Below are 22,068 nucleotides of genomic sequence, written 5' to 3' on the forward strand. Positions count from 1 at the left end.
TTTGTACACAACTGTAGTTACCCAGATTTACACAATTGTGGATCTGCATAGAATGCTGTTATGCACAAGTTTTCTTTATGTTACAATATTATGCCAAAATGCAGCGTAATTTAGATGTTTGGTAGCTTGCTAAAGAACTGTTACAATTAAATAGTATGTGCACACCAATTGGGGAAATGTCTGTTTTATTTTGTAACATGGTTTCTTAATTTATATACTTAGAATCACAGGGAAAGCATGATCTCTTCACTGAGTGGGTTAGCTGGGGTGCACAGAAGTGCCATGTACTTACTTGGCTTAGACAGTCTGAAGAGGTAGGAACGTACAAACTAAAAGCCATGCCAGTCCACAGAAATATTCCACAGAAAGATCACGGTAAAGGGCAAAATATTTGCAGGCAACGTTACTCTTGCCAACGCATGTATGAAAACATCAGAACATAGCAAGCTAAAGCAAACTCTGTGAAGTCTGCTCAGGCCATTCTTAGGTAGCTTACCTCACTGGCTCATAGGGCTGATCACAAATAAAGAATCCTCTTCTCTGAAGTTGTATGATGTCCCCTTTTTTTAACTCTCTAAGGCAAGGATCACCCAACATCAGTTCTTCTTGCTGCAAGTATTAAAAGAAAGCAATCCAAATCTAACAGAGCAAAGAAATAGTAAGAAATACAGTAGAGCTGTAGAAAGATACTGGTGATTTTTTGATTTTGGAAGTGTTGAAATGTTAGTTAATTCCAGGGGCAGCAGAACAAGTACTAGCAAGAAGATGCCATATCGTAAGAATGTACCAAAACCAAAACTCAGATTATTGGTCCCAGATGTGTAAAAAACAGGTAATGTCTGAGAAAAAAACCATGAGTCAAATTTTAATTTTAAAATTATGAGAGGTTAAAAGGAAACATGGAAACGAGATACAACAGCACAGGATTTACTTGTCTGAGAAATTAAATCTTTAGATCAAAAAGAGTAACTGGAAATAGTGATGGCAAAACACCCCTCTAAACATTAACCTTGGCAAAACACCCCTCTAAACATTAACCTTTATGGAATAGAGGAGACAAAAAGATAACTTACCTTACTATTTTGGTTGATGTATTGCTTGAAATCTTCATCTTTACCTAGAACTGGCTTAGTGATCAGATGCTCATAATTAACACAGACAGTTGGGATGAGTGGTGCACGTGGAGTTTCTGCTAACCAAGTGATCTTAGTCGTTTTTTTGAAGTCCTTATTCTCCAAGTTCAACTTGCCATTGATAGACACAATTTTTCCACTTGAATTTCTACAGGAAAACAGAAATAAGAGTAAAGCCCAAATGATTAGTTCTCATTTGGAACTACAGACCATCAATAGATTCACTGAAAAACAAATGTTTAGAGTTCAGTCTTGAAGGTTGAGAGATGTTGGAAATGAAAGACTGTATGTATTCACTCCTGTTGAAGTTCTTTAATTTTGATATCTTAAATATCAAGAGACAGTAAAAATCATGGGGAAAAATTCTCTACATATTTATGTTCTCTGTCCCAGCTCACCCCATTCCACCACTGATTCAACCCATCTATTTCAAAGACATTATGAATGGTCTCCCCTTCCCCACCTCAACAGTTCTGCAACAGAAACTGTGATAGGATCAGGTTTTTAGAATGCAAAACCAGTATGCATTACAGGGTGAAACTGGTTAAAATTCCAGGTGGGTTTTTTTTTGTCTGAAAAAGCTGTTTCACAGTGGAAATAAGACCGTAGAAACATGGAGAATGCTGGATGAGAGGGCCATGCACTACAAGGACTGACTGGTAATTTCAGACCTGAAAATATAGTAAAATACATTCTATGCTAAAATGCAGTTTTGTGGCATATTTCAAAGTGGATATCTATATAAAGAATCACAGAATGGACCTATATGGACAAGCATTAATATTTTACTGTTACAACCTACATCTTAAATCAACGAAAAGCTGAAAAGCAAAAATTAATTTCAGCTCCTAGTAAACGGGTTACCTGTCCAATTTGGTGATGATAATATTGCCCCAGTTTATGAATGTAACCACCTCTCCTTCTGTTAGGGTCTCTGCATCTGCGCCCTCGATCAGGACTCTGGAGCCATACCACACAGGTTTCAACCCAACATCGGCGTTCTGTGAATAATGATTTTAATTTCAAAGGAGAGACTGTTATTATATGAAGCTGACTAAAGCTAATGTAGAGGCAAAACACTGCTTTATGATAGAAGATAGATGAAGATAGAAGACAGACAATAACAGTAATGCAAAGCTGCAGTATTCTTCCACAACTCTCTCAGGTTTCCTGTTCATAAGTGTTGCATGCGTTCCTCTGACAGTACGCTAAAGAAAATTCTTCTATCAAATACTAGCTCCAACACAACCCATAGCATATCCCATCTCCTTAAGGTCCATACATCTTAAAGATCTTACAGGTAAAAACTATGTAAGTTTTTCCCAAGTTTCCATTCTGCTATGCAAATTCCCTTCAAAAATAACTTTGTAACTCTCATTCTTTCTTTTTATATAGTTAATATGGAAACAAATGTGAAGCTTCTGTCAGCTGCATAGATTTTTAAAGACAGAAACTGGAAATATGTCACTTATAACACTAAAAACACTCAGCTTTAAAACTTCTGAGCAATGGAGATACAACTTTTTTTTTTTGTTTTTTAAAGTCAGACAGCTGGGAGTTCAGACTTTTTCAACTGATCAGGAGTTTGAAATTGGTTTCCTCTGGTCAGTATTTATTTCATTATATACTAGAGGCAGCATTTTTAATATCAGTGTTTCAGTATATTGGCTTGCATCTCCCCAAACTTCAGACTTTTTGACTCTTAAAATAAGAGTCACAATTCTCACTTGCTCTAAACTCTCTAAAACTGTTTCCTTGTTTATCTGCCACAGAGGAGAGGGCAAAATAGATGCCCACCTCTCAGTTACAAGAAACGGCTACAGGAACACTCAGAGTGACAAAATAATAACAAAGAAATTAAGCAAAACCTCAGCAATATTCACTTGTTCCTCAGTATAAGTGTGATATCTAAGGGATGCTTTCAGTGAAGCTTAAGTACAATTTGAGATGCCACACTCAAAGGAAAGCATCCTTCCTAGCAGTAGTGCCAAACGAGAATTTTATCAGTAATGCACTCCCCTTTCTCGGGGATATTATTCCGTTTACTGGATACTAGCAGTATTAAATTAGGAAGTTCAAACTTTTGATAACTATCTGCTATCCAAATTTAAAAGTGACATTAAAAAATCCAGACTGGTGCAATTAACAGGTTAGTATGTCACTTCACATTAAGTCTAATGTTATTAACTATTTTAAAAAGTCTCTTGCATTCTTCACTCTCATGGATAAACAGTATCTACTGTGTTATACCCATAAAGCTTGAATAAAATTTTATATTTAAACTACTCTGTGCAAATTAGTATTAAGCAATAATAAAAACAGTCTGAGCACAACTCCACACTCCTCTGAAAACTCCCACAGAGGCCTTTCAATGCACTGTCTATATGCACTCTATATATTATTTACAAAAGCAGTTTCCTACATCCTCCTGCAGAACAAACATGTTCAGTAGTTGCCCAGTTTTTGACAATTCTGTGAAAAAAAAATACACCTTGGTTTTATCTCATGCTGTCTGAGCAAGTTAAAAGCAGGACTCTCCATGCTGACTGCTCCAAGCCAAGATACTTCCAACCTTACTGATCTGCAATACAAGAATATCAAGAGAGTAAAGCAAGAACCTTTGGATGCTTAGCCACTTCTCTCATCTCCTCTTGAGCTTCAGGAATATTTACTGGGACCACTGCATCTTTCAGTAAAGCAGTGTACCGAGGTGCTACTGGGTCTATAACCTACAGAAAACAAATGAGGTGGATCATGAATATATGACATTGACAGAGAAATAAGATGTTGTATAAAACAACCACCACCAAAATGGAATATTAACTGGTATTCTTTATGTTACTGCATTTTTTTATGTTTGCTTTAATGTTACTCTAATCCAAAGCTATAGAAGACAAAAGGGAGAAAACAGTGGTAATACTTCACAATTTCCCATCTTTACTGAAATATTTTGAGTAAAAACTATGGACTGGGCACTACTGATACCAGAAGTAACCAAAATTACAAGCTAATGCCTCATAGGAAAGACAGCAAAATGTACTTTGACATAGTTATACTATGCACATAGGCTAGCTATTACATCTGGACCACTTTCTCTCTAGGTAGCTGTATTTAAAGCAATAATTTATCAGTGCAGTTTGTTCTTTTTCCAGAAGCACAAGACCTGATCCCATACTAATTTTCCAGGTCAGTACTCCAGCAGCATCAGGGACAGGCCTGGCTACAGAGGAAGCACCAATTAAATCTGGCATTTTAATACAGACGCATTAGATACTATAATAAGGCAACATCATAACACTGACTTCATCAGGATTTCTACGACATGAGTTTGGCAAGAAAAAGCTATCACTAAAATGTCTTCCTTTATTTTTATTGCCCACTTTCAAACTCAGCTGACCTAATTTTTCACAGCATTTTCATACCTGAAACACTGGTTTGTCAAACTGTTCAGAAGCACTTAAAAACATAATTCAAGTAAGCCAGTTGTCTAGGTCGAAAAGGAATACCAGAGATCTACCAGTTTAACTGGAAACTAACAAAGGAAAACACCTGCTTTTATTAATATAAAGTTACTTTTTTTCTCTCCTTAGTTTATTCCTGCTCAAGTGAAAAACTACACAGCAATTTTAGAAATTTAGCATCTAATTACGTGGCATTAGCAAGTAAGGTGATACGATGATATACTTGTAAGAAGTTACATTTTTAAGTTTGTAGTCACTGAAATCAGACTCCTAAGTGTTAGATACACTTTAAAAAAAGGACTTGTGTATCTATCTCAAAATATAGGTGTATTGTGTGATTTAATATCATAATTTTGATAACTAAATGACTGAATTTTACAATGTTATTACCAGGCTCTTTATTTCACTCATTAGAACTCACAATCCTTACTCAGACAACAGGTGCTAAAAAGTCAGTAACGTAATTACAGGATAACATATAAAGTAAGAGCTCTCACACTGATGAAGTCTTTGAGCTCAGAACTACCTGCACGCAACCATTTGGTTTTGTTCATATTGCAAATTGAAAACTATCTGCACAGATACATGTAAACAAAATTGGCTAATAAATATGGTGCTGTCCAAGGAGTTGAGTCAGAGGTCTAAGAAACTCAGTTTAAAAGCCAATTCAAAAAACGAGCCCACTGTGGATTTTTCCCCAAAATCCAGTTCTTAGTCATAAATATATTTATGCAGCAACAGAAAGAACCAATTCATAAACCTTTGTGTATGTAGCAGACCAAATGCAAAATAAATGAAGAAATACAAGACACATGCCAGACAAGCAAAAACTACTTAAATGAACAGATCCAGGTACTGTCTAAGCAAATTCAAGCAGGAATCCCAATGCAAAATAACAGGTGTTTCCACAATCACACAAAATATGCAATCAGCATTATAACAATTCGCCTTATTATAGTGTCCAAGCATCCACTGCCAAAAAGCGACTAACCATGTCAAGATGCAATATTCCTTATTTGACATTCAGTCAGAAACATCAGCAGTGCTGGCTTTATCTACACAGGCAGTATACGCAGCGCATTGGTCCTTTTGCCACAGAACAGAAAAGCGGCCAACATAAGTCAAATTTAAGATTTCTGTTTATGTTAACAAATAAGCCAAACCAGAAATGGGCAGCCTTTTAAAACTAGGAATAATGCATTTTCAGTGGGTTTGTAGAGCTCCTGTTATATAAGCAAATGTGACTGTGCTATGAAGCTGCAAAATGATCGCTTATGTTATGTATGCTTACAGCACTGTAAGCTATATGCTAAGGTAAAAAGCATTAAGTAATACCTTCTTACAGATAGCTCGCAGCTTGAAAGCAGAAAAATGAAATGCAGTTTTCATATCAGATTTACAGCAAATACCGTTATCTTTCCCGTACTACTAAGTAAGGCAAGTAAGTGTTGGTATAGGAGAATCAATAGCATTAGTGCTAGTTCAGGTTAGATGGCGGGGGGGGGACATTCCATTTTCCTGAAAGTGTGCCAAATGATGCAACATACTGCTACTGCTACTTGTTGTGATAAGCACTCCAATGAATGCTGGATTCTTTACATATCCCAGAAAGAGAATACCAGGAGTAGCAACAAATTCAAGTAAGCACATACCTTTTTGTTAAAAGACCAAATTTTATCCCACTCCATATTTACAACAGATCGAGAGGAGCCCTGGAAAAAAAACCCAGAAACTCACATTAATATAAACATTCCAGCTCTTTGACTTACCTAAACCAAAGTCCTTCAAAGACTACAAGCCCTCTATGGTTTGCATTCATCAAAACAGTTTAGAAAGGCATTTTGAGCTTGCAAAATAAACACTTCTTAAAGTAAGAAACCCCATTTTGCCCAGACCTGTTCACAGGTGTTCGTATTGTTGAGGTGGTACACATGAAAGCAGCATATCTTCAAAAGAAGAAACATCCCGATGACAAGTACTTTAACTGAAACTTCACAAAAACTTATCCTTTTTCAAGTGAGATTCAAAGAATCAGAACAGAACACCCACCTGAGCAGCAATAAACTGTTTTAGCCCTTCAACTGTCATGCCTCTTCTTAGGACACCACGCACAGTGGGAAATCGTGGGTCATCCCTAGTAGAAAAAGATGTTTCATCAGTGTCACATACTAAGTTCTACCTGTGGGTTACACTGATCAAAAGCTTTACTAATACTGCCACACATGAAAGGCACAGCTTCAGTGTGTTTTGCTTGCATGAAATAAGAGCTAGATGAGAAGATCTAACTGAAAAGACTGAGCTCTTATCCATACAAAAATGTATGAGCAGGTTTTCTTCTAGCTCACCCCAGAGAGGGACCTCTTGGTGAAGTAGCTCTTTTCCTGTACCTATTGAATCTTAAGTCTCTCAAAAACTGGCAAGGCAAAGTTATGTCCCTATCACATTACTTCCTTTTCATGGCACCTGAATAATGGAACCTGAAACAACATGGCTTGATTCTTTCTTGCCCAAGAAAAAACAGAAAGATTTGAGTGACAATAACGTTATCTCTCAGTGACATAAGTGATAGAATTCTATTTTATTCTCTTATACAAGAAATAAAAAGGCCTAATCTGAAATGCAAAATAAGCAGTGGTGGGAACACAAATCAAACCTTGCTGAGGACCTTGCTAAGAATTTTGGCTCTAGCAGAGTGGCTCCGTGCATAAGCTAGGAATCCAGGCTTTCAACACAATAAAAAAATAAAATCAGAAAAAAAACCCCAAACCCCACACTTGGCACACCTTAGTAAGACAACCAGGCAAGCTAGGAACTTGTGTAAAATGATGCTCTCATAGGCTGAGCACAGAATAACCTAAAACCAGCCCAGGAAAAACACTATAAGCAGTTGTCTGACAGCATTATCCATGGATTTCTTCAGACTCCTGTACTATGAAGAGATGACTTCAGATGGCATGTTCCCACAGCTAGCCCATCACGGGAATGAACAAAGGAGCCTCTCTAGACTCCAAACTACTTGCATAAGTGTAAAACCACAGCCTACCCTTTCCCAGAAAATACTTAGGCTACTATACCACCAAGTAGTCTCTGCAGAAATTCAGTTAAACATGAAAAAAAGAAAGAAGGCAGGGGGAAGGCAGGGAGGCAGGAAGCAGGGCAGGTTTGACTAGATGGATAGGTCCAGAAGTTCTTCAATTCAGGCCCCGTTCTGGCATTGCTCAGGAACGTATCCAATGACTCAGACTGGAAAATGTGTAAGTAGCATCTACAGGCAAAAGCCAGAGTTCAAAAATAAGCTACCGCGTGTTTATTACAGGATATGAATTACTTACTGTAGAGTAGTAAATAGACTGAGACAGTAGTGGCACAGCCAGTGGCAGAAGCCACTGTAATTAAGCAGTGTTCTTAAATACTGCTTAAATATTCATTCATGCTGCGTTGATGTCAAAGCATTGTCCAAAACAGAGAATGCATGCATGCATCAGTCATGAGTATCTTAAGGAACAATGCTGAACTACAACCATGTAACATACCATCCATCCACAAGCCCTTCATTGACAAACCACGTGAGCTTTCTCTTAGAGAGCACGGTGTTGTTGAGGTTTAGGCGGCTATACTCCCATATATATGGTTTCCTTATGCCCAGTGCCTCAATGATCCAGTAGAATTGTTCATCTCTGTCATGGTATTCAGTTGTTCTCAATGCATGTGTGACACCTTCGATACTATCAACAATGGGGCAGGCAAAATCATATGTGGGATAAACCCTGTGAATAAAGACCTTCAATTAGCAGGGCAGAAGCACAAAACACTTTCTTCACATGTAAACATTTAAACTAAGGATAGTTTATATTTATATATTATAAATATTCATAATCTATGATCCTGAAAACTTTCAGATCAAGACTAAAATAGCACATACACAAGAAATTGTCCATAAAAAGATCCAGAGGGCAGTAACTTTTTAAAACAAGAAAACCTTCAAGAAATTAATTCATTGTAACCCTAATATTCAAGACTAAAAAAAAAAAAATAAATCCTACACTGCTATTGTTCTTTTCAAACACATAAAATGCTGACTTATAGGGGTTTCTTACTTAAATATCAAAAAGAATAATTAGTTAACTGAATAATGAGCAAAGCCTTCATGTTTAAAAACAACCCCCTACCCACAGCAATAGCTCTACTATTATACACACATTAAATCAAATCAGTGTTTCCAAAAAGGGAGCTGTATAGCTGGAAACAGAGGTTTCAAATAAGCCCTGAACCATAGCCTTGAACAATTGGGTAGGCTTACTTCAATGCACACCACAGTGATTCTTCATTCTGCACAAAGACAGAAGCTGTTGTGAAAACCAAAGCAGCCACTCAGGTAAATAGATCAAGGATGTTTTGCAGCAATGTAAAATTGTAGCAACACAGAATTGCCATGGTTCTATTTAAGCTCCAAGAAATAAAGCAAACAGCTCTGCTGTCCAAGATAGGGCCATTAAGTCTTAATTCATGTTTCGACTGAAAGATCTTCACTGACACAACATATTTATGGACAAAACTGAAACAATATTCACTGCTGACCATAATGGCCAACTCAGAGGTTTTAAGCCTCATGAGCAGAAGTTTCAGAAAGTCAAGAGACTCATTACATATTCTGACCGAAAAGATGCTAGCAGGTTCCAAGTATTAGAAGAAGTTTACTAAGGAATGGTAAATGCCCTGAAAAGAGCAAAAATCACAGGCCACACAAGGAGGAAGCGGACATACTTGTAGGTACTTCCAGTACGTGGGTGAGGCTGGTTTTTACAACGATAAAGAGTTGGATCCCTCATACATCCATTGTTACTATTCATATCTATTTTTGCTCGTAGACAACAAGTTTGTCCATATTCTGTTCCCTTTTTCATTTCTTCCCACATTTGTAGATTCTTATTAACACCTAAGTATAAAAAATATAAATCGTTTTGTAAGGTATTATGAAGTTGATACAGAACCACATTTTATTACTGCAGTAAAAAAATGCAATGTCACCCCCCACTTTATGGGATTCCCACACTGGCATGCATTTTTATGCATTTTATAATTTCAGTTTTTTAAAAGTAGTAATGAATGGTGATGAATTCATACATACACAAGTTTACTACACCTGTCAGTAGAGATATGCAATTAGTCATCTCATCCATCTTTGTCAAGAAAAATGAAGTTTTGATGCCAAATTAAAAAAATAAGAAAGCAAGATGGAAGCTTAAAATATCTTACAGTTATTTCTGTGTTTAGATTCCATTCTTTGCTCACGCTCTGCTTTCATTTGTTCTGCAGGAGTATCATCCACATATGCCTTCCCTTCTTGGATAAGCTTCTCTGCATATTTCATTATTGTTTCAAAGTGATCTGAGGTATATGTAAATTGATCTGGTTTGATGTGCAGCATCGCAACATCTTCAAGAATAACCTGCAAAGTGTGAAATTGTATACTTTAACATTTGGGAAAGCTAGTTTTCTTAAAATTTTATCCTCTTTGTACCAGATGTGATGGTTGTAATGCTCCATTGTCCAGGAAGGATAAACCGTAAGAATAACATGACATGCATGAAAGAAAAGAGAGGCGGGCACTTATCATTCATTCACAGCCTATAATTACAGGAGATCAGACTTCAAACAAATACAAGAAAGAGGCAGGAAAAGAAAAGGAGATGAAAGCTGAAACAAATCACTTGTTATTGACTAAGCAGTATTTATACAATGAAAACAACAGTGTATTGCAAGAGTTGAGTATCTTTATACTGTAGAATAAACACTGGAGAAAGAGCAGAAATAAGCTAACAGTAAAAAGGCTTTAAGCTTTTTAAGGTAAAGATGATAGAAATCTCTTCCAAGACCAAGACATAAGTATAATACTAATAATATAATAATCTAGTGCACAAAAAGTGTGCAAGAGCAGATCTGCATGTCATTTACCTTTGAATTAGCTAGTGAGTGGATTTCCCTGCTCTCTTATCATACCTTTTCAAAGTCTTCCTTCTCTTTTTCTGGATTTGTGTCATCAAATCTCATAATAAGTTTTCCTTTAAAGTTAACTTGGTAGTGCTGATTTAGCAGGGCAGCTTTGGCATGACCGATATGCAGATATCTAAAAAGGAAATAAAAAATTAATATATACACCAGCACTACTTCAGCCAAATATTTGTGTGTGTGAGGGAGGGAATGAGAAAGAATGGAAAGCAATACCTAAGTCTAACAAAGAAAACAACCCAGGGTATTTCTTGAAATACCCTACATTTATGAAAAGTAGATTATGTTTTTTTCTACCACAAATTTAGTAGTTAACTGTTTAAAAATACCTAAATTTGTAAATTAGAGTGTCATTATGGATATAAAGGCAGGACTCCACTTATCACAAGTTTTACAGACTAACTTAAACCAACTGTTGATGATACTCAGTAGCTATCAGATAACCTGAACCTACCACATTCAGAAGAGTGGAATTTTCTGAAATGGTGGTTGCTGTGTATGTTTAACATAAGCTAAAAAGCTACTGTCAATTTAAACTAAATATAAAAAAAACAAATCCACAAAACAAAAATAACTCTCAATGTAAAATAGTGTCCCTAAAGAACAGTGTTTTAAATAAAACACCAGAATTAAGACACTAAAAGCTACGAAGTAATGTGAGAACAATATATGCTGTATACATACATGCACATAATACATAACTTATGATATCTGAGCAACAGTTTATGCTGCACTAATAGAGTATGGAACACTACTACAGAAGTCACACGATGCTGAACAGCCAGTTTAATGAAGAAATGCAATCATGGAAATTTTACAGCTCATCAGACAATTCTAAAAAGAAACAGAAAATTAAAAGCTGGCTGAAACTCGTATTTAGTAAATTGGCTCATCACATCTCCACTGTGTGGTTTTTAAGGAGTTTGTGGTTTGGGACTACATACAGTCTGTACCCCTGGGCATAAGCCCTTCGTCACACATCTGGTGTCAAGCTTCCCAAAGGGAGGCTATCCCATACTCCTTTCCCTTCTCAAATCTAAGCTTCGTTAAGAAGCACTGTGAGTCCTTTCACCCAGCTCACAAAGAATGTATTTACACTTCACAGCTTCTCTCAGCGCACACACCACCATTATCCACGCAAATGCCATCCTTCTGCTTCTCCTTGTCCCACTGCCAAGCAGCACCATGTCAGCTGCTGGCAACCAACCTCCTTATTCCAAGTTCAGGCAACAGTGCAATGAGGTATAGAGGAAAAGTAAATATTCAGCTCTAATGTAGATGTGGACAAAGCTTTAAATACTCATTTGGCTTAAAAGTCTTGTCTGATAAGCTGATTAACATCCTCAACAAGCACACTTTTTTTTTTTTTTTAAAAAAAAAAAAAGCACAGATAGAACCTTCTCAAATCATTTGTGTTTCTTACCCACTTGCTTCAGGAGGAAACCTTACAATGACCTTTCCCATCTCGGCACCAGGAAGTTCAACAAACTTCCCAACATCTGCTTTCTTTTCTGTTGCCTTGAAAATAAACAAGAGACATACTTACAGAATGCGTTAACTGTATAATCAGATATAAAACTCTAGATAACACCTTTTGCACCAAAATCTCCTTTCAAACCAGAAGACAAAAAGCTGCCATATTGGACCCCAAATACATCTCTTCGCAACTTTCACATTATTCATAGTACATTAAAACAAGATTAATTCTGGAGTTTTAAATTTTTCTGTTACCAAATTTGATCCAGGACTGGAAGTCCCACCAAGTTGTTTCATAGAAGAAAACAGATGCTAGCCAAGTTCTTATATTAGTGTTCTTAAAATGAATGTGATCAACAAGTTCAATCAACTAAAGACTGCAATCTTTGCAGGTCTATCTGGATTTCAAAATCCTCTTTAGAAAGAGCAAACAATATAACTAAAGAGAAGTGCTAATTAAGAGGTGCGGTGCCATTTTTAAATTATTCCATTTAAGCACTGGACTACACCACTCATGCCTTTCTAAACATGAAAGTGACAGCTTTATTTTTAAAAAAGAGTTTACAAAAATTGAATTTACTCTACAACTGATTCTCTTTAGCTCTTAAATCTCTAACTTAAAAAAAAAAATCTCTTATAGTGTATTCACACAAATAAAGCTAGTCTCTCCAGAGGATCTGAGTACATCTTACCATTTTAGCCGTTGGTTTACCAGAAGCCCACTTGGCTCCTACTGACTGAAAAGCGTGCTGTGCTTCAAGAAAGCCATACCACCGCTTTGCATGGACAGGAGCTTTGTTTTGCTGTAATTGCTCTTGCCATATGTTATTATCTGTTACAAAACAAATAATTTTTCAAGCTATTAAATTAGAAAAATGGAATGATTACCAACAGCAATTTTTAAGAATAAAAAGATTATGATTTAAAAAAAAAAATCTACTTATGCTCACTTCTGAAAAGACATTTAGTCACGGGGACACAAGTAACTCTAAAGCAAATTAAATAAACTCTTCCCAAACCCAAGACATACTGCATTCTTTCTTGGGTTCATCAAAGCAGAAGGTGGGAGCAACTGGGGAACACACATTTTTATTTGTATCACCCACCTCAAAATTAATAACAACGTTATTCAAGACAGAATTCAAGACATAAATGTAGGATATCTCTCTAGTGTGACTACATTTGACGTTTTCTAAGCTTTATCAGATGTACCAATAATACCCTTTATTTCTAAGGGGCTGTATTTCCACAGTCTAATTTTCCAGGAACACAACCTCACTAGAAAGATTCTGACAGAGAAAGGAAAAAAAAATTATGAAAGAAGTACACTCCCTTCAGATTTCTCTCAAGAGCAGCAACTTTGAAAAAATACCAAAAGATGTTAGCTTTTAATCTTGAACATGCATTTTACTTTCAAGAGGAAGCTGGTTATAATGAATGGTAGATTGACACCTATCAACTTTAGATACACATCTAAGAGAATATAAAACCCAAACCCATAAAAACAGATCATCAAAGTTTCTTTTAACCTCCAAAGGGTATTTCACAGAGTAACGTAAACCTCTTTTAATAATTCAAACAAAACACCAAAGAAATTTCCTCTATTCAGAAAACGTCATGGAAAGGTCTGTGTATATAATTTTACTCTGGATTACAATATAATTTAAATATTTAATCCAAAATTTTGGGCCACAGCAAATTTTCATATTTAGGCAACACGTAATAAAAAGACACTCTTAGAGTTAACACAAAAGAAATTACAAAATTCCCATCAATGATTACATCTCATAAATTTTCAACTATAACAACCACTTAAAAAAAATTCTAGTGTTTCCTATACTATTGCCATCACTAGCAGTGCACAGGCCAGAGCAGTATGCACAATAGTATACAGTCTGGCACACAGCTAAGATTTGCTACTGGCATCCAGAAAAAGGTAAATTGGAGACTCCTGGCATACACCGATTGCAAGCCAGTGAAAGTGAGAACATGCAATGATACCTTTTAGTACAGCCCAGACACACAAGTCTGCAAGACTCAGAGAGTTTCCGACCAAGTACGTTCTTAGAGACAGACAGTGGTTGAGCTCTTGGACTGCCGAAAGAAACTGGCTGTCTGTAGACAATTTTGTAGCACTAAACTCCAGCCAGTGGTCAATCTAGTTTTAAGTGACAAAAGATAGTCAAAGTTACAACAGGAGTAAGAAAGTAGCTTGTTAAAAAAAAAAAAACAAAACAGAAGTAATATACAATCCATTTAATAGCTGAACAGAAAATACTAACTGGAACATAATTATATTGGACAATAAATCACAATATATGCTTAAAGAACATTTAAAATAACATATACTGAAAGATTCACCCAGAACTATACTAAATGATTAAATTTAATTTTTTCCTTCAGGATGTATTCAAACTGCTGAAAATACTGACTTTACTGAAGCTATTCCCACTGGTAAAAATAATCAGTGGGTTTTATCACACAGAGTATATAATAATCTTCATTATCCTTTAACTATTTAGATACCATATTTGCAACCTATTTGATTTTCCTGGTACTGCTATTGCATAAGTACACCATTTTCCCCTCAGTCCCTATCTTCTCTGCCTCATCTCCTTCTAGATTTTAAGAAATCGAATCCCTCCTCCGTTTCATTTCCCTCCCCTCTCTCCTGCAAAACAGTCTTCTCCTATAAAATGAAATGTATCTTGATCCATAAACAAAGAAAAATCAAGAATCAGGCCCTTGGTTAATAATGTAGCCCTGTCTATAAATTGAATCCTTCAACCCTGGAAAAGGCTAAATGTCTCTGTCCCTATTTCATGTGCAAGTGTTTTAAACCGCATCAGGAATCCTTCCAACATTCAAGCCAACGTGGCAGGCACAGATGTAATTACACCACCACAGAATTCATTTCAGTCATTTGCAGTTATACTTCAAAATATTTCCACCACAAATGCAGCTGTCACTGTAATTCTCAAATTACAACTTTATTTTTGAAAGATGCAGAAGTGAATAAGTAGTATTTTATCAAAAATACCAGTCTAGAAAGCGTGTTTGCAGAGCTCTTGGGTCTTAAGTTAAAAGAAGGGTTTTGGTCAGAAAGTTTAAATAGCAACAAAATAACCTACAACTTCTTAAATACCTTACAAGCATTATACTAAGACACACTTCCCTTGAGACCAGCTATAAGGGCTGAAGAATGATTACTACTAGCCTCAAGTAGTTGAAGAAAAGAGCTAAATCAAGACCTTCAGTCCCTCCCCAGATCTCAGAGGAAACAAATTTCAATTTATCTGTAAGTTTCAGCTACCAACTTAAAATTCAGCATACGATTATTCTGAGCTAAGCTCAAGCTGAATTCCCTCTCATATCATACTCACAGTTCCTAATAACTTTTTGTAACCTGTATAACCAAGGCAGACCAAAGAAGTTCCCTCTTCGGCACAAAAATTCTGATGCCCTCATGGCATCATGAGGGAAGCGTTACAGAATACAGGACCATGCAGGAGGGAAGAGTCCATCTGTGTGGTGATGTCTCAACACATTTCACTGAATAAAACTGGGGTCAGGGGTTTATCCATCATATACAGCAAAAACTAATTCAGTAGTGTTCCTTGGTGTTACACTAAGTGTTACAAGGTAGCAACTGATGGCAACAGAGCTGAGGAAAGTGAAGAGGGAAAACTGCAGACACCACCTTCAACCTGAGTTAGTGAACTGTCAGGTTAGGAGTTGCTCTTGCAGGGGTGGAAAAGGGCAACCCTTTCAAAGCTCAGATTTACAACTCTTCTTTATAAGTAGGAGCAAGCTTAAGAAAATGAAACCTCAGCATCCCATAGCTGGAAACAGTCTAATAATAAAATGCAGAACAACAGACACAAATTCAAAAAAAAACCCAAAAAAAAACCCAGATGCATGACTCCTTCTCACCTCAGTGTGTTCCAACAGATTCAAACCATACAACCCAGCAGAACCAGCAGCTCTTGCCAGATAACGAGCTATTGAATTCACATCTGTAAATGAAACATGCCTAAAAAAAGAAAGAGGCAAGATAAAGATATATTAAATTACTACCTCCAGTTCAATTTCAATTTTAATCATACACATAGTTGAAACAGGTGTAAAACAAATGCAAAATAATTTCTGGGTGAATCAACAGGTATCAGATCACCAGAATAAAATAAAAAAAATAATCTAACAAAAGGATATATTAATCTTTGATTTGCTATCACCAGATGGTACAACAAGCTTCTAAACATGAAACAATTTTGGTCAGACAGAGAAAAATCAAGAAAATAAAACTCTAATTATACTTTCAAAGAATAAAACTCTCCCCACATCTGACAGAATGCAGAAGTGTAACCTGAGCTACATATTTTCCAGAATATAAGCAGCTAAATCAATATTTGTTTTCTTTTCTTTTCATACAAGAAGGCTGCCTTTGAAGGGGATTCCTAGAGAATCTACAGAGGAAACAAGAGGTCTCCACTACGGTTTTAAGGGCTAGCATCAGGGTTAAAAAACATGTTTATTTGTTACTCACTTTACTCAATTCACACTTCATAGAGACTGTCCCCTGTTGAACAAACCTAGCTCTCTGTATTTCTGGTTTTTACCCAGTCTTCTCCAAATAAAAGGCTAATTTAAATTTGTTTTTCCCATTCTGCTGTTGGAAATTCTCAATAGATCCGCAGGCGAAAGGCTCTCCAAAGAACATAGTTCTTTCTGTTTTAATCTCCCTTTCTACCTTCACATACAGTATTTCAAAAAGCTGCGTACTGTCAGAAATCTAACTTCAAACTCATCTAAGATAAATGTATTTTCATTAATATTTACTAAAGAGCTTTGGAAGAAAGATACATCATAACCATCAGTTCTCCAGATAATACTCATCTCCACAGTCCCACATAGGTGTAAATTACAAAATTAGAGCTCCAATTGCTTCTAAGCAAGCATTGACATCAACAAAAAGCATTCCTGTAAGTGTTCTGTTCCACTCAGTTTAATGGACTGAATGCTACACTTGTCCAAACAAGGTTTCATTTCTGTTCTGCCATTGTTCCGTACTTCCCATTACACCTATTGTGTCCTTTATAAAATCAAAAGAATTTTTGATAGCCCTCAAAAAGCCTTGCAAAAAATCAATGGAAGTTCTGGAGAAGATATAGAAGACTTCTTGATATATTAACAATTATAATGAGTCCTATTTTTAATACAAATAGATCAGCCAGTCACATTAACTGCACTAAAACCTAAGGAACTTTGTTCATTTGTAGTTTTTTTGCTTCTAGCTTTTCAAGCTTCTAGGATCCAGTATACAGAAGAGTCATAAAATATAACTACAACCAAAAGCCACAGTGGAGGGCTAAACATACACAAAGTATGTCTTATTATAATTTCACACTTCTATCAGATTTTAATGAAGCTTTTTCAAACTTAGAAGAAAAAACATTTCTAACACACCTGCATCTACAGAAAGTGTATGAAAACTCAAGTTTTGTTTGCAGTAGTTCATACCAAACACATCCCCTTGATTACTCCAGCAAAACTAAATAAATACATGAAATGTAACAATGTTACTCTGACTAAAATCTAACTTGTGCTTAAAAAGTTGTTTATTTTCTTTGGGAAATAAAAGATCTACTTCCACCCAAACACAGTGCTAACTGGCCTCCTTTCTTTGAAGAAGTTAAAAAACATTAAGGCTGCTCCTTGCAGCTAGCGCCAGCTAACTCCAGGAATAAGGAAGAATAAACCAGGGACAAGGTAATGTTACAGGAAAAGAGTAAGTTTCTCAAAAGCAATATAAAATGCCACATAATTAAATACTAGGGCAAATATTCAAGAAGCAAAAGACAAGATGGTAATACTACTCTGAAGTATGCATGTGCTCACAAAAACCAGAAAAGTTGTACTGCAGTTTGTTATCTGATAAGATACAGCTACGCTAAAACACTCCATAAAGCCATCAGCATTTAGCAGACCGGTTTATTTAGGAGCATGAAGTTTTGAAGCTAAGCCATCAAAAATAACCTCTAAAGTAAAATTAATAATCTCAAATTAGCATTAATCTTGTCAGCTAACTAGCTGACAGCAAAGTTTCAGCTAGTTAGCTGAAAAGATTATCACCAGATTTTAACTGAACTTCAAAATATAACCCAGAAAAATAATAAATAAAATGTTCTCTCTTGTTTAAGTCAAGTCATTAGAACTAATGGTCTCCTGAAAAAAAAAAGAAAAAAAATCAGCCTGAAATATCCTAAGTGAATTTCAAAGTCATGCCAAAATAAGATGGCTTCAGCAGAAATGATGCCATGAAATCCATTTACCAAAAGCATTAGTTGAGATATGAGTTCGGCTGATGCTTCTCAAGTTACAGATACACTTTTAACAGACTTTAAAATAGAGAATCAATTTTTAAAATTATCGTTCAACTGAGCAAGAGAAGATTAATGCAATATTGAGGTTTGGAATAACTTTTGAAACGTAATCCAATGGCAGGGATGAGAGGACATTAACACACAAAAAATTCCATCTGATGGAACCATGATTCTAGATATTATCCACACATGGCCAAAATGCAGAAGAGCTTTTGCTTTACATTTCTGACAATTTCAATTACAGTTACAATGAGTGTTTTTGTAATGCAGTGGGAAGAAGGCATGGTACTATAAAATCATTTAATAAAATACTATTTCAAAGCCAAGTATGTAAATTTGTATTATTCCAAGATTATCCCTGTGTGTCACAGCACTTTTGGTATATACATACACACAATGCCTGAACTCCGAAAGGAAAACGGAACCAAAATCTGACTTAATGCAACTTAAGGGGAAAACTCTCTCATGCAATTAAAAAACCACCCAATTCACCCTCTTATGTAAGCTGTATCCCACATGTGCATAACACGCACTGAAATTTTTTAATGTTGTACCAATTCAGTCCCAGTACAACATGCCACATTCCTCTGGCTTCAGTTCAAAATCACAATTCCATGCCATCACTAGCCACAGCAAAAGACAACACGTAACATGTAAAATGAGATTACAGTAAGGAAAGAACTCATATCTGAGTTCAAGTCCAACATTTTAAACAGAAAGCAATATTTGCAACCAGTAAAATAATCCTTATGATTGAAGATTGTGAATCATCCTGTGCTTTGATTTTTTTGTAGAAATATATATATAGTGGCACTCTTTCCCTGAGGTTAGAAGACAGCGGGAAAAGCTCAGTCTGTGTTAATTTACGAGGATCAAGTCAGGATCTCTGCAACACAACATAAAAATACTATGTTGTTTTTATAGCAATTCTATAGACATTCAGGAATACTAATTTATGATGCACTGGTGGCTTTAACAGCATCTTCTACTGAAATAGCTTACAAAATGTGAGTTTGTCAGCAAGTCTGTGAACAACAGATTTTCCCCCTGTTCTTTAAAAAAACAACCAGTATTCAAAAACTACACTTATAATCACTAATTCCAAACTCATCATAGTGTTAAGATGCTTTAAGTTAGGACTGCAATATTTATGGGTCAAAATATGCTCCTTACTGTAGACACTAGACATCAGGAAATTTCCACTGATGTGTCACTGGTACTTAAGATATCAGGATATCTCCTCTTGATATATATCCAGGTATCTTACCTGATATGGAATCTAAGATGACAGTGCAGCTTCCCAAAACCAACAGCATTAGTCCTGCATTTCCGATATCCATACAATCGTACTCAGATCATAAAAACAACCTTCATGCCATAAACTTGGAAATATTTATTCCAATGGCAGAGTGTTTTTAGAAGGACAAACAATAGATTTCTACAAAAAATTCCAAGATCCTTCCTACAGGATGCAGAAGGATACACTGGATAGCATGGCACAGTTAATTAGCACTTCTCAAGATAACATCATGCCTTCACTTATATGCAGCAGTAAACCCAAAATAATGCCATATAAACCTTTGGAATTCCTTTCATCACATATGTATAAGTCCAAGGAATCATGTATACCAATCTTGCCTAACATAAAATGGCCCTACTTTTGATAATCCATGGCACCTTCAAAAAGGCAAATATCTAAACACTGAAGTGACTGGTACAGCACAAATGATCAGAGGTATGTGAATGCAAATAAGAATACCAGAGCTCTTTCCTCAAAGATCAAGTTTAGAATATATTGTAAATGTTTTGCCTGTGCGACAAGGAGGCATCAGTAATGCAGCGATGAATAAAACCGTATTCTTCTCTTTCCTCTACCTGAAAAGGTTATTGTCAGTGTTACAAGCATGTGATTTTTAAAACTGCTGACCCAAAGCTAGAAGGAGAGATGCAAAGTCACTTACTCAGACACACGGAGGATGGTTTCTTTGCCTTCTTCCACTGAAATTTCAATATCATTCTTCACATGCTCTACCGTCAGCAGAACTCCTTTAAAAAACAAGAGAAAAAAATACTGAACTTTTTTCCAGGAAAGGTATCTTTCATAGTAGAAACAAAACAGCTATGTTTCTTATCAAATAAGACCAGGTGACTGAACTGGCTCCTTCAAGTAAGATTGCCCAGGGAAGAAATCAATGTTCAGTCTCATATGCAAAAGGCTTCTTATTCTTGGCAAGTCTTACAGCTCCAAATTGATTATGTCCAGCATACAATAACTTGCAGTGAGCTCAGCAAGTGTTGGCAGCAGTACATTTTGCTTCCTAAAGGTATTATAATATTAGTCCTGTCCCCCAATATATGTAGAGAATGCAATCAAATTGCTTTTAATTTTGAACAGTAATGTACTCTATCCCAGCCCTGATACATGCATCAAAGGAGATCAATTACTTTATATACCAGTGCTTTCTGAGCAAGGATGAGACTTTTTTTAACCTGATTTAATGTTTATGGAAAGATTAGCCATTCAAAACTCAAGAAATTCTATCCATGTAGAAGTGCAGGAGGGTTACACAGGCTTTTCAAAGTGGTTCACCAGTGACAATAAAGGATGGCCTCTAGAAGTAAAAGAATGATAGAAGTTTTTAGGCTACATCATCAACTGGAAGACAGCTCTGCCCACATCCAGAGAGGCTTGATGCAAACCTTCTCTGATCTTGATGCTCTATAGCACGACAGCAGCTCAAACAAAGCACTGAGCTAACTTGGCTGTATTTCTGGATTGGCTCTGGTCCAGATTCAGCCTGCTGAGCATAAGTAGAGGAGCTCATGTTCTTTTACTTTGCTCAGAAGCACATATAAAGACAGCAAGCTTTTGAATAGGCAGCTATTACTTAAATTGAACTAGGCAAAGAACTATACTCTAGGTCTCAAAAGGCATTTAACCTGCTAGTCTTCATGAAGTGTACGGCACACTATCTTCCCTAGAGCAATGCACAGACTACCCATGGCAGACGATGTTGTAAGCTATTAATACGCTGGCCTAAATACAAAGCACTGGCACTAGGAACTCCCTAGCTCTCACCCCTGCTCAGCTGCAAACCCTTCTTGTGGCATTAAGCTTTTATCCACAGTAAGTCAAGGTTCTTCTTCCCATCCCTCAGTTATCCATCTGTGAAAGTCAGGATGACATCCCTTATGCAATATGTTTGTAAGACATAGAAGTATTTTAATAACATGCACGGAAGTGCTTTGAAAATTACAAGTATTATGCACACCAAGCTATGTAATTAATACTAATGATATTAAAAGCTACTACACTTTTCCCAGTGCACAACTATGGTGAATAGTACGAGGTTGGAATGAATAGGATGAGTATGCTTGCCTTCTCAATACAAATGTTTACTCAAGTGTTTCATCTGTAATATGTGATATTTCTGACATAATTATGCAATCTCCTGAATTAAATCTCCAGTACCACTCACTAGCTATCAAAATAAAAGAATCCTCCAAAGCCCCTAAACCTATGTTAATCACTGCTCACGTTGCATCATATCTTTTCTAGCAAAGCAGCTCAAACAAGTATCAGAAGAAATGTTATTTAAAACTTAT

The 22,068-nt window shown here is 36.2% G+C and overlaps 1 protein-coding gene across 7 annotated transcripts in view; it reads right to left on the reverse strand.

The window, feature by feature from the left end:
• EPRS1 (glutamyl-prolyl-tRNA synthetase 1) overlaps window positions 1-22,068 on the reverse strand; it is a 39,304-nt gene that overhangs the window by 16,112 nt on the left and 1,124 nt on the right. For 4 of the 7 annotated variants that reach the window (XM_055816270.1, XM_055816274.1, XM_055816272.1 and 1 more), the window contains exons 2-17: window positions 20,424-20,508; window positions 16,013-16,112; window positions 14,081-14,237; window positions 12,772-12,911; window positions 12,027-12,121; window positions 10,595-10,721; window positions 9,851-10,043; window positions 9,359-9,530; window positions 8,128-8,361; window positions 6,644-6,728; window positions 6,247-6,306; window positions 5,930-5,950; window positions 3,752-3,862; window positions 1,998-2,134; window positions 1,074-1,281; window positions 497-609 (exon numbers count right to left, since the gene is read on the reverse strand). In XM_055816270.1, the coding sequence (XP_055672245.1) occupies window positions 497-609; window positions 1,074-1,281; window positions 1,998-2,134; window positions 3,752-3,862; window positions 5,930-5,950; window positions 6,247-6,306; window positions 6,644-6,728; window positions 8,128-8,361; window positions 9,359-9,530; window positions 9,851-10,043; window positions 10,595-10,721; window positions 12,027-12,121; window positions 12,772-12,911; window positions 14,081-14,237; window positions 16,013-16,112; window positions 20,424-20,508 (2,038 nt within the window). The remainder of the gene's footprint in view (window positions 1-496; window positions 610-1,073; window positions 1,282-1,997; window positions 2,135-3,751; window positions 3,863-5,929; window positions 5,951-6,246; window positions 6,307-6,643; window positions 6,729-8,127; window positions 8,362-9,358; window positions 9,531-9,850; window positions 10,044-10,594; window positions 10,722-12,026; window positions 12,122-12,771; window positions 12,912-14,080; window positions 14,238-16,012; window positions 16,113-20,423; window positions 20,509-22,068) is intronic. The other 3 variants (XM_055816273.1, XM_055816271.1, XM_055816275.1) reach the window with 1 other exon arrangement.

The sequence above is a fragment of the Falco peregrinus genome, chromosome 11 (genome assembly GCF_023634155.1).
Source record: "Falco peregrinus isolate bFalPer1 chromosome 11, bFalPer1.pri, whole genome shotgun sequence".
Classification (NCBI taxonomy): Eukaryota; Metazoa; Chordata; class Aves; order Falconiformes; family Falconidae; genus Falco; species Falco peregrinus.